Consider the following 12,817-nt stretch of genomic DNA (forward strand, 5'->3'; position numbering starts at 1 on the left):
TCATCTGCATTGTCGTCGACCACCAGCTGCTGGTATGCCTGGGCGAGGTCCAGCTTTGCAAAGATGGAGCCTTCGCCCAAGGTGTGAAGCAGGTGTTGAACCACTGGCACAGGGTTGGCATTGGATGGCAGGGCGCAGTTGATGGAACAATGGTAGTCAGCGCAGATCCTGCCATCCGGCTTGATGGTCAAGATGATGGGGGTCTCCCACCGCGCATGGTCCACCAGCTCTAGGACCCCTTGCACGACAAGGTTGTCTAGCTCAGCATCTACTTTTGGCTTGAGGGCGATTGGCACCCTCCGCGGCTTCATTTGGACGGGCGGCACGGACGGGTCGAGATTGAAGGACACAGGCATGCCAGTGTATTGGCCCAGCTGGCCGTCAAACAAGCAGGAAACTCACTTACAAGGCAGTCCAGGTCAGAACTACTAATGCTGTAAATGCCACTGATCTGCAAGCCAAGAGAATCAAACCAGTCCAGGCCAAGCAGACTGGGCAGCCTTCCTTCCACAATTATGAGTGGCAGCCTGCCTTCAAACCCCTTGAATTGCACTTTAAACTTGCTAGTGCCGATTACAGGGATCAGGTTTCCCTGATAGTCTCTGAGGGTCAAATTGCAGCTCTGTAATCAGTGCTTCGCAAGTTGTGGAATGAGTCTTTTTATGATGCTCCAGGAGACAATGGATGTGGTGGAGCCGGTATCGAGCTCCATCTGGCATGGAGTGCTCTCGATGTAGACAGTCAGTTGTATTTTTTTTTTTGATGCTGTGCCACAACTGCCAGTCAATTATCTCACTGGTCGGCGTATTATGGAGGATGGCGTGGCACTTGACTCTCGGCTTCTTAGGACCCTCTTGCCTGCTGCAGAACTGCCGAGGTCTGTCAGCCTGGAACCCTGGAGCGGACATAGGCTGGGTGGCCCGGCACACTCTGGCAATGTGGCCCTTCCTGCCGCAGCGCTGGCAGAGGGCTTGCCTAAATCTGCATTTAGCTCTTTCATGGTTGCCTCCGCACCCACTACATGAAGATTTAGGGTCACCCTTGCCTCTTGTAAAGCTCTTTTTGTTCGCCTCATGAAGGCGGTTGATGTCCTCCTCGTCCTCTGGATCTGACTCTTAGCTCACCTCCCCTTGGTGAACCGCAGCCATGCTGTATGTTCCTGAGGGGTGAGAAACGGCTGCGGTTTGGTTTTGTTTAATAGTGGCCAGGGGGGTCACAGCCAGCTCCACGGCGCGAGCCTTGTCGAATGCAGACTGGAAGGACAGGTCAGCCTTCGCCAAGAGATGCCTCTGAAGCCTTCAGTCGCGAATGCCGCAGACCAAACGATCGAGTAGGGCCTTGTCAAGGTCCCTAAATTCACAATGGAGAGCTGCCATCCTTAGCGCGGCCACGTAATTGTTGACGGACTCTCCTTCAACTTGGTTCCGTTGATGGAAAGCGTGCCGGTGGGCTATTTTGGATGGTGATGGAGCATAATGGCTCTTAAGTTTTGCCATCAGTGTCTGCCATGGAACTGCATTGATGGGGTCAGGGGCTGTGAGAACCCTGGCTGTGTGGAAAACATTGGACCCACACACTGACAGGAAAAACGCGCACTTTCGTTCTTCTGTCAAGTCTGTAATGTTGTGCGCAACCAGGAAACATTCAAACCGGGCTATATATGACTCCCAAGTCTCAGACCTCTGGCTGAATGGCGCGAACGTTAGGGTGGCCATTCCTGTCAGATTGGTAGCGATGTCTCGTCGCGAGTGGCAAGCTCAGTTCCTAAGTGTGACTTCAGCTAGTGACTTCAGCTCATAGTGACCAGCTAACTCCCGACCTCAGTTTGGCGATCCCACCTTCGTCAACAGTATTGTGTACTAGGACAGCGGGTGATGGCCGGAATGACTGATGCGGAGACAGGAATAAAGGCTAACAAGTTTATTCCCTGAATGTAACAAGCTAACAATCGGAACTGGCTTGAGACAGGAACAGCGGCTTCTCATCTGACAGCTCCCTTCTTATACTCGGCGCTGTCAGGTGGTAAGCTAATCAGCTGTCGACTATCTCCTGCCTTAACACAAACTCAATGAGCATGCTCAGAACGTGACACGTGTACTATCAATAAATTATTTTAATATGATTTTCTCTTAATTTTGGCAAAGAATATAAGTCTAGAAATCTCAAACTTATTCTAATCACTTACTCAAAAAAAGTGTGTAGGTGATTTTCATCCTGAAGGACAGATGTCTTATGTTCTAACAAAATAGCAAAGTTTAGATGTTAACCTTTTGTTGACCTTTTGATAGCTTGAATAAATGTTCCAAGTTTAATAAATTGACTTTAATAGCTTGGATATTGTATTGAGAGGTGGAAAGGAAACTCATTTGCAGAAAATTAAATTAAATAGGATTGACTTTTGAACAATTTTATTTGCTCAATGGGAACTGCAATAGTTATGGTGCATACTTTGCATTTTAATTCAATTGTCCCTTGCTTTTTCATACTTTCCAAATATTTCAATACAAAAAAACAATCTACAACTAATAAAAAGTAGTGATGGGATATGCCTGAGGATGCCAAGTTTCCAAAGTTATCTTCAAAAGTAGAACTTTTTTATGTAATCAATATAGGAATCTAAGCTTTTAATTCTTTTCTAAAAATTGCCATGAAATTCAATGGAAATAGAATGATTCAAGTTCTATATGACATCCTATATCCATAATATTTTTCAGCTATGAAATTTTATAATACATCATAAATAGGAATATCTAATCTGCCATAATTTTTATGTGGTTCATTGCATGCAAGCCTCGGTCTTTATTTAGAATGTATAAAGGCAATATATATTTTCATTCTTTAAATTCTTTCTAATATACGCATTAATCATGTTGGCTGAGAATGATAAGAATTGTACTCTAACATATCTGGATGGCATCAGGTTGATAGGAGCTGTTTTAGTTGAAACCGATGCCCTTTCAAATGAAAGGCTATGACTTAGCCATACCTGCTGTCTCTCATTCAGAAACCTTAGAGAATAGAAATGATAGGGCATTCTTTTGGAATTTAAGCTTTGGCATTTTTGCCCCCTTTGTCGTGAAAATGTTTTCAAGACATTTCCATCAGTAGTTCTGTTTCAATATCTGTTTCCAAATCTCATATGATAAATAGTGCTTTTTGCTGACTAAAGAAGAAATGGAAAAAGAAGAAAGGTGTTTCTGATATGAGAGTTCACCAAATATTCATCAAAATATTCAGTGATCTAATAATTAGATATACTATTGTATATTATTTTATCATCTACCTTTTCTATCTTCATATTTTCTGATCTTTTTCTCCAGCTAATGATCTCATGCAAACGTTATCCAACAGTGTTTGTTTTTATTTCTGAATTGTTTTGGCTTTTCAGCCATTCTATTGACATATTAAATAAACACAGAATTATGCGCATAGCTAGAGATGGTTCACTGAAAATAGGATTGATACTAAGTCTCTTTGGATATTGCTTGCAGAGCAACTGATGCTCAGCATGAGGTCCACATATATTTTTTTAATACCTGGGCAATGCATTGAAAACATAATTTGGCTTGTATAGAAAATAAATGAGGCATAAGTAACAGCATGGAGGGGACGGTCTACTTTTATATTTGATACAAGTTTGGTTTTCGTTTGCAGCATTGACCCATAAATGTTGCAGGCTTTATGTCAGTAATGAGCCTACTAACTTTGGCAAGTTGTTAAATAGCAGCATTCTTCATGATGCTATTTGGAAAACAAATATTTGGAAAATGTGTTGTTGATATGTTGGGGAACACTTTGCCAAACTGCTTTTTCTCCTGTATAGTGTAACTGCCAAAAAAAAAAAAAAGATACGTGATTATTAAGGCTTTACATACTCTTCAAGAGACTTATAAATTTTATGTTTGTTAAAGTCTGTGCCAAGTGGTTTTTATGTTAAGCCTCTTATCCTATGATGATATATTTTTACATTTTGCTTCAGCTGATGAAATTTTCTATATTGAAATATCAGGAATCTACTATATTTATTTTGCTACAAAGAAATCATTCTTTCCTCCAGATAATTAGCAAGGAATGTTGTGGAGACAGCTGGTTATCTTACATTCCTTGACAAGAATAAATAACATACTGTAAGGTAAAGGTAAAGGTAAAGGTTCCCCTCGCACATATGTGCTAGTCGTTCCCAATTCTAAAGGCGGTGCTCATCTCCATTTCAAAGCCGAAGAGCTAACGCTGTTCGAAGATGTCTCTGTGGTCATGTGGCCAGCATAACTAAATGCTGAAGGTGCATGGAATGCTATTACCCTTCCCCCAAAGTGGTCCCTGTTTTTCTACTTGCATTTTTACATGCTTTCAAACCGCTTGGTTGGCAGAAGCTGTGACAAGTAACAGGAGCTCACTCCATTATGCGGCACTAGGGATTCAAACCACCAAACTGCCAACCTTTCTGATCGACAAGGTCAGCCTCTTACCTACTGAGCCACCGCCCCCCTTAACATCACATACTATATTTGAAAACAAATTAATAAATGAGAAATGCAGACATATACTGGAAAGTATAGGCTGGATGCTGAAAATTAGGCTTTTCATACATACCATCAAGTAAAGCCCAAATTATACACAATCAGATGATGGCATTAAAAGACAATATTTTAAAAATGTCTGGTGGATCAGGCCAGAAGCCCAGCAAGAGACATTCAGGAAGCCCAGAAATGTGATGATGATGATGATGATGATGATGATGATGATGATGATGATGATGATGATGTTAATTTTGGTGAGATTCACAGCCTTTGGGTCTGGTTAGTAGCTCAATAGCTTGACTCCTAACCAAGGACCTAGGAACTGTTAAGGTAGCGTCAGAGGTTATAAGTTGTTCCAAGTAGGGTGGTTTTTTGTGTTATTTACTTTATTCATTAAACATTAAACTCAGCCAACTGAACATTCAAAAATGCATTACAAATACCAGTGACTGGTGTTAATGGTTGATACGGTTTGCTGCCAGCATCCTAGGTATCAACCAAGTACCTTCTTAAAATACAAGATGTTCCGAGTAGTGCAATTTTTTGCAGTTCTGCTGGTGTTATTGCAGCAAGCTGCAATTTGTTGATGTATCTTGTAAAATTCTTGGACATGCTGCCAAGTGCCCCGATGACAATGGGTATCACTGTTACATGCTTCAGCCATAGCCATGTAGTTTTGATGGCCAGCTCGCGATATTTCATTTCAGTAGGATGGTTGTTTATTATTACTACTACTACTGTTGTTGTTGTTGTTGTTGTTGTTATTGATTATCACACAGTAAGCCAGATGTTCAGACTAGATTTGGCATTTTTGTCCACCTATAAAGCCATTCCCAAGGTCCTGGGAGAGACAAATTTGTATGTTTGATGGTGCTACAGATATCATCACAGGATGTTAGGGGTTCTGACTAAAGATGCCTTTTGCATTTGACTGATAATGAATTTGTCAATGCTGATGGTGTTCAAGTGGTGCTCTAGTTCAGAGGTTCCCCAACTGCTGTTCTGTGCCCCACTACCAGGCTATGGCCTATTCAGAATTGGGCCACACGAGTGGCTGTTCAGAGCGTGCATGCGCAGTTCAACTTGTACAAGCAGTGGACCGGTGGGCACTTGTATGGATGCACGTGCTGGGTGCATGCACACCAGCCTGGCCCTCGTTCAAGTGCTGCATGTGCACACATGTGTGTGTTGTGTGTGCTGACCGGCTGCTCACATGGCCAAGTTCCCCTCTCCCTCATCTAGCCAGGCTGTCAAGCCATAAAGGTTGGAAGCCACCACTCTAGTTATTTTGTGATTGCACCCAATGTGCCTATTACTATTGGTAATTGCTTTCTTTTGTCACATAATTCTATTTCTATTTGCAGGTCTTTGTATTTTGTATTTTGTTAATCTTCATTCTCTTCTATTCTGCTTTCTCCAGGTACTTCCATATCCACTATCCAGATTTGTTGTCTTTCTTATCAATAATTGTTAAGTCTGGCATATTATGCAGCAAATGCCTGTCTGTTTGAAATCTAAAATCCCAGAATACTTTAGCTTCATCATTTTCTATGCCTTTCTCTGCAAGTTCTTGCGTGCAGGCAAATGGTATTTTTTGCAGATCTTCCAATGCACTATTGTTACTATTTTATCATATGATTGTCGTCACTCTGTGCAATCTTTTTTAATCAGCTAAACAGCTGGCCCACTGTTTCTTCAGCTTCTTTGCAGAGGTGGCACTTGCTATCTGTCTTCTCAATTCTGATTTTACATGCATTTGTACTTAAGGATTGTTATTACTATTATTACTGTTATTACTGTTATTGCTGTTATTACTATTATTACTATTATCACTATTGCTATTGCTGTTGTTGCTGCTGTTGTTGTTGTTATACAATTGTATCACAGCAGCCAGTTGTTTCGCCGGATTTGGCATTGGTTACTAGTTGGGCCCCACCCAGGGGCCTAGGACGTCGTAATGTATTTTCGTAATATGCGTGCAGATCCAAGCAGTGCGGCTTTTTGCATTTGACTGATGGTGATTTTTGTCAATTTTTAACTGTTTTAAATGTAATTCCAGTGCTTTTGGAATAGCACCCAGTGTGCCAATTACCACTGGAATTACCACTGCTGGTTTGTGCCATAGTGGTTGAATTTCGATTTTTAAGTCCTGGTATTTTGCGATTTTTTTCATGTTCCTTCTCGGTGACCCTGCTATCACCTGGTATTGCGATGTCTATGATTGTGACCTTATTTTTCTCAACCAGTGTGATGTCTGGTGTATTATGCGCCAGTATTTTGTCCGTTTGTATATGGAATTCCCACAAGATCTTGACCATTATTATTATTATTATTATCATTATTATTTTATTATTATTATTAAATATAGACCTATTGCATACCCATATTCTGATAAGTGAAATTTAAGATAGTCCAACTTAAATTATTAAATTAGTGTCATAACTAGTTAAGATCAATGACCTCTGTTAGCTTTAAAATAATTATATTTTTAAGGGATTTTAGAAAGTGAAGTTTGACAAACCCAGTATTGATATGGGCTCCGCTGTGGCTATGAATTTGATGTTGCTCCCTCCTCAACTGGTGCTCCAATTCATGATCACTTTTTTACAGTCTGCTTGCCCAGATGGAAATTCTCTCATCCTCTCTTTATCTGGGAATTCTGTGTTGGATCAGGCTTATCATTGGTCCATCAGTCTTCATCACAGTGCCATCTCCACTTCTTCATCCAGAAGTTTAGTCTTCAGCCGTATTTATGGTCTTTAAAAGAAACAACAAAATCCAAGATACAGCTGCAAAATACCAAATATTTTTCCTTTAGTTGTTTTCAGATTAGTTTCAATAATTAAATAAGAACCAATTTTCTTTCTCTCCTTCAATTTCATACAGTGTGAAAGGGGCTGATGCTGGCAACGGGATCCGGATTTTTGTTCCTGATATTCTCATGTTTGTTGCTAGCCTGGTCACATGGCTTGTGTGCAGAAACATTGTTCAAAAGCCAGAACAAGAAAATTTGGGAGAATACAATGCACAGTTTGAAAATGAAGACATGGTATGTGTGTGTAATTACTCTTCAATTTGTATTTGTATTTTCCTAGTGCATCTGATACTATGGATAGGCTTTGCAATTTTCTTTTCCAGCTGAAGGAAAAATGCTTTATTATTAATTTTATACTAATTGAAGTATTGCAACTCCCAATTCCCACATATGTGGGAAAGTACACAATAAAGTACTTTTTACTATCTCTTTAGTATTTCTCAAAGGAAATCCCTTTAAAAACACAGCACCCTATCCTATTTAGAAATGTGAACCATAGGAGTCTGTTACACAGGAGTCACAATTATGTAAACAAAAATAGCAATGCAATCAACCTATTATTTTGCAAATGGTATGATTATATATTTATGTAAGTCACATTAGTAACATTTGATCCAAGTATGTAAACCTTGTCAAATGGACCAGTTTGTGTAGTGATTAAAGCACCAGGTTTGAAACCAGGAAACTGAGTTCCAGTTCCAAAGCCAGAAGGGTGACCACTCGCTCTCTCAGCCCAAGAAGGAAGCCAAGACCCCATTCTCTATTAACTCTGCTTTTTGTGAACCATTTGGGAAACATGCTTTGTAACAAGTATAAACTGACAACCATCGCATGGGACACTGTGATGGTTGCCAATTTATACTTGTTACAAAGCATCCAAATGGGGATTATGTGACTTCAGGACACTGTGACAGTCATAAATGTCACAACTGCTTGCAAAGCTGGGTTGTGTTGGGTTTTTTACACCATCATAACTTTAGCATGAGAGCCTGTCGGTAAGCAAGGACTACTTGTATTTGCAGAATCTCCAAGTTTTCAGAATTTACAAACAATCTGCTAACTTAAAATTTGGTCTTATCATCTGTACAGTTATAAAGGTGTTGCTGAGACATATCTATGACATGCAGATTATACTTGAAACCTTGATTTTATAACCCGGTAAAGGTGGACTATAAAATATGCAAAGTAGTTTATCATTGTCTTCATAGAAATTCATAGTCATATATGTATTTACATAGAAATACAAGATTCAGTGGAACTGTTTCTATAAAGAAATGCATGGAAGAACTATAAAAACATTAACATTTTCCATATATAAATTCTTTTAATCACATGGATTTCAGAAGCATTATAAATACCAATCCAATAATCTGGCACATGTTCGGTTTAAAATGGCCTATTTATATTACCCAAAATATATTAATATTTCTTCAATTAAACAAGTAAATTTGTAAATTATTTTCCTGGTGTGTTTATTTGCTTATTCTGTCAAAGGTTATTTCATGCCTCAGATTCTGTGATCCCCAACAAGGGGACAATAGGTGAGAAGCAAATTTCATGAGCAAAGCAAAGCAAAGCCAGAGAGAACATCCCTAGTGCCTTTTGCAATATACTCATACTACCAGAGACATGCAGTCAGGGGAGGCGGGAGGCAGGGCCTCACCACTGTCATCCTGAAAAGAAAAAAAAAATTAAAAGGAAAAAGGCTAAGGTAGTTGCTGCCAGATTCACAGTGGATGATTCTGCTTAGTGCTTAACTGCAGGGGGAGGCGAGAGAACCACGTGCCTCCTTTAGACTATCCTTATGATCACTTGAGCAGAGTTAAGCTAGGGTTAAAAGGCAAAAAAATCCTTATTCAAAGGAGGCACGTGGTTCTCTTGCCTCCTCCTGCAGAGGGCACTTTTTTAGAGGCTTTTTTTAAACAGTTAAGCAGAGTCATCCACATGGTGACTCTAGCAGCAACTATCCCAGCCTGGCTAGAGCAGCTCTTGCCTTTTTCTTTTTACATTTTCACATTTTCATCATGGCAGACAAGAGGAGAGTGTAAATCCTCTGTGACACAGCTGGAAAGGTATGTGGGTCAGACGGAGAGAGGGGGGAGGAATTCAAAATTATTGTAATTTGTAAGTAATTTTTTATTGTGAGTAATTTGTATGTGTATTTGTTTCTTCACTTCACTCAAACAAATTCTCTCTCAATTTGAGAGAAAGTTTGTTTGAGAAGAGAGGGAAGGGGGAGAGGCAGGGAGGACAGCCTTGTTTGAGAAGAGAGGGGCAGCCCGCCAGCAGAGGCGGGTCTTTTACCCACCTCTGCTGGTGGGCTGGCACTTTCTTTTGCCTGCTGTGCCCCCCCTTCCCTTTCTCCTCTCCCCCCCACTGGGAGCCCCATCCTGTTTCCCTCTCCCTTTCCTCTTCCTCTCCCCTTTCTTTGCTGGCTGCTGCCTCGGCCCCCACCTCCTCCATCCCCGCCACTGTGTCCAACAGAGGCATCTCGTGTCTATGGCAGACATAAATGCGAGACGCCTCTGTCGGGCACAGCTGTGGAGACGCTGCTTCTCGCTGCCACCGCACTCCACCACCTCGCCCCCAGCCTCCTCCATCCCCGCCGCTGTGTCCAACAGAGGCATCTCGCGTCTATGGCAAACATAAACATGAGACACCTCTGTCGGGGACGGCTGTGGGGATGCTGCTTCTCGCCACTGCCTCGCCCCGCTGCCTCACCCCCCGCCTCCTCCATCCCCACTGCTGTGTCCAATAGAGGCATCTCGCGTCTATGGTGGACATAAACGCAAGACGCCTCTGTCGGAGACAGCTGCGGGGACGCTTCTCGCCGCCGTGCTCTTGCCTCACCAACCGTAAACCTCACCACACATCACTGCATACTACACTTTAAAGTATTTTACCACCCTTGTCCCTTTTCCCTCCGGGATGCAATTTGCCTAAGAGATGAAGTTAGACAGCAGTAATAACGTATGTACAGGGAATAAAGCCTTCATGCTTTTCATCCATTTGCTTCTGCTGTCTGTTACAGAGCGAATGATGAACATGTGTAGGCATTGTTCTTTTCTGAGCACAAAACTATTCAATTATCTGATTAGTACAGGTATCTTCATAGTATAACCCCATACAATATTTAGGAAAAACACACTTAGATCAAATGCTGAATTATTTCCGTAATGGAATTTCCTTATTTCTAAAAAGCTTGTTAAATAATCACAAAGGAGTATTTTGTTTCAGTTTGTCCTTCAGAAGCTGTTCCACAAGGTAAGGATGTGGAACTGATAAATATTGTATTTTGGTTTGGCATTAAAGTATGCCCTGCATCCTATGATTGGCCTTAATTGATTTTGGTTCTGAAATGAACATGCATTAAAGGCTGCTAATGCAGTACTATTTGGGAGACTCTTCCTTCATTTGTGATTTACAACACTGCTGCTAAATTTGGGAAGGCAGGTGGGAATCTGCAAACAGAGCTGGAGGTAGTAGGTGTCTTTAAACATAATATTCATTTTCTTTCTTTATTATTTGAAAACACAATGTGGGGAAGGGGAAATGAAACACTCCAGCACTTGTGTCAGGCTCCTCTGGGAGGTATTTACAGAGATCCTTTTTCAGGAAGAAGTGGATAATTACTTCTCTGTATTCATGCACCCCAAGGGCAGTGCCCATCTAATTCTGTAAAAAAAACACCATCAACTGACAATTCTGAATGTTAAAAAAGAACTGTTGAACAATGAATGACATTTTCCTGATTTATCTATTGCTGACTCGACATGGAGTTTCAGCAGTTTACAAGTATACATGCAACATATCTAAAAGCAATGCTGATGTAAGCTATCCTGGTGTACCAATGAGCAAAATAGTATAACCCCCCCCTTCCCACCGAAAAACAAATTTGGCCTTTCTGCTGAAAAGCTCCATTACGGCTGCTTTCCTAAATATCATCCATCTATCTGGGGATAGGTTATTCCATAGAGAGGGAACATATACTGAAAAATAATGTGCTTGGCTCAAAACTTACATAGGAAGAGAGAGACTTCCAAATTCTCAAAATAAGACACTCAGCTTAAATTCCTAATTAATAAGTGCCCATATAACATACTTTCCATGCTTTTCAAATATTTTCATCTTCTAGCTATGTAAGAAATTGATGTAACTACTGGTGTTGGTAAAGTGTTGGGAAATGTCATTATAGAATATCATTGTGGTGCCTGAATGTCAGTCACTGCTGCACTGCAGAATTCTATCTAGGAGGTGGACTGAAAAGTCTTGGTGACCCAAAGTCACCCAACAAATTCTTAAGGTTGAGGGTGCATTTGTATTGGTCTTAGACCAACACCTCACTAGATTTCATTTATGCAAAAAAAAAATCCATCAATATATTAAATTTTCAATGAAACAACCTGGCAATTTGGATGTATGCAGCGCTGGGTTCGCAGACTTTGTGCATTCTTATTATGTAGATCAGTGGTTCTCAAACTTGGCAACTTTAAGACTTGTGGACTTCAATTCAGCAGAGCTGGCTGGAGAATTCTGGGAGTTGAAGTCCACAAGTCTTAAAGTTGCCAAGTTTGGGAACCACTGATGTAGATAGTATGTTTAAAACTAATATCTAAACCAAATTATTATAAATATTGGCTTTTAAATATTCAGTTCACATTCCTCCTTGAAAGAAACTCATTTAGATTTTTTAAAGCAGACAATTTGTCTTGCATCTTCATAAAATCGTTGTATAGAAGCTTACCAGTATTGTGATATTAATATAACACACGATACTGTAGATATTATTTATGTGTTATTAATTCTAACAAAAATTTTAAAGCATTTAAGCAATAAAAGCAAAAATAGTTAATTACAGTACTTATAGTATAATACACTATATCAGCAAAACTGTTATGGCTGTTAAGTTCCAGCCATTATTTTGGAATATGTTTGTACATGAACAATTTGTAATACTTTGCAAATTACAAGAATGGATTTTTATTCTGACTGGGGACTCCCTGTTGGTGTATGGGTCAATAAAATCTACAGTACAATATTATTTTAGCACAATGATGCATTTGTGTGTATGTATGTATGTATGTCTCACAGAGGAAACATTTAAAAGCAGGATGTTAATAAATCATACTAAAATGTAACTAATGGACATTCTGGCTTAAAATGTAGTAGTAGCAGTCACAGCTGCTGTGGTAGCTGTGATCTTCCGGCCTGGACTTTATCCGAATTTGACAGTTTTAAAAATATGATGTAGAGTGATGGGTTTTGAGACTTATCTAAATGAATCTAGTAAAAAGAAACTCAAATGCATTAAAATGCAACCCCTAAAATCCTTTTGGACTTCTGAATAGATGTGGATCAAATTAGATATTTATCGCATGCCCTGGTTCTGCATTGTTATTACTCAGCAAATACTATATCCTTTGAAATGTATGTATTTGATTGAATAAACTTCCACAAAGTTGTCTACATTTATAATAAGTTT

The 12,817-nt window shown here is 40.1% G+C and overlaps 1 protein-coding gene across 1 annotated transcript in view; it reads left to right on the forward strand.

Annotated features, from left to right (window-relative positions):
- PIEZO2 (piezo type mechanosensitive ion channel component 2) overlaps positions 1-12,817 on the forward strand; it is a 230,584-nt gene that overhangs the window by 117,494 nt on the left and 100,273 nt on the right. The window contains exon 5 of the mRNA XM_032223228.1: positions 7,407-7,569. Coding sequence (XP_032079119.1) covers positions 7,407-7,569 — 163 coding nt within the window. The remainder of the gene's footprint in view (positions 1-7,406; positions 7,570-12,817) is intronic.

This window comes from Thamnophis elegans, chromosome 8 (assembly GCF_009769535.1).
Source record: "Thamnophis elegans isolate rThaEle1 chromosome 8, rThaEle1.pri, whole genome shotgun sequence".
Lineage (NCBI taxonomy): Eukaryota > Metazoa > Chordata > Lepidosauria > Squamata > Colubridae > Thamnophis > Thamnophis elegans.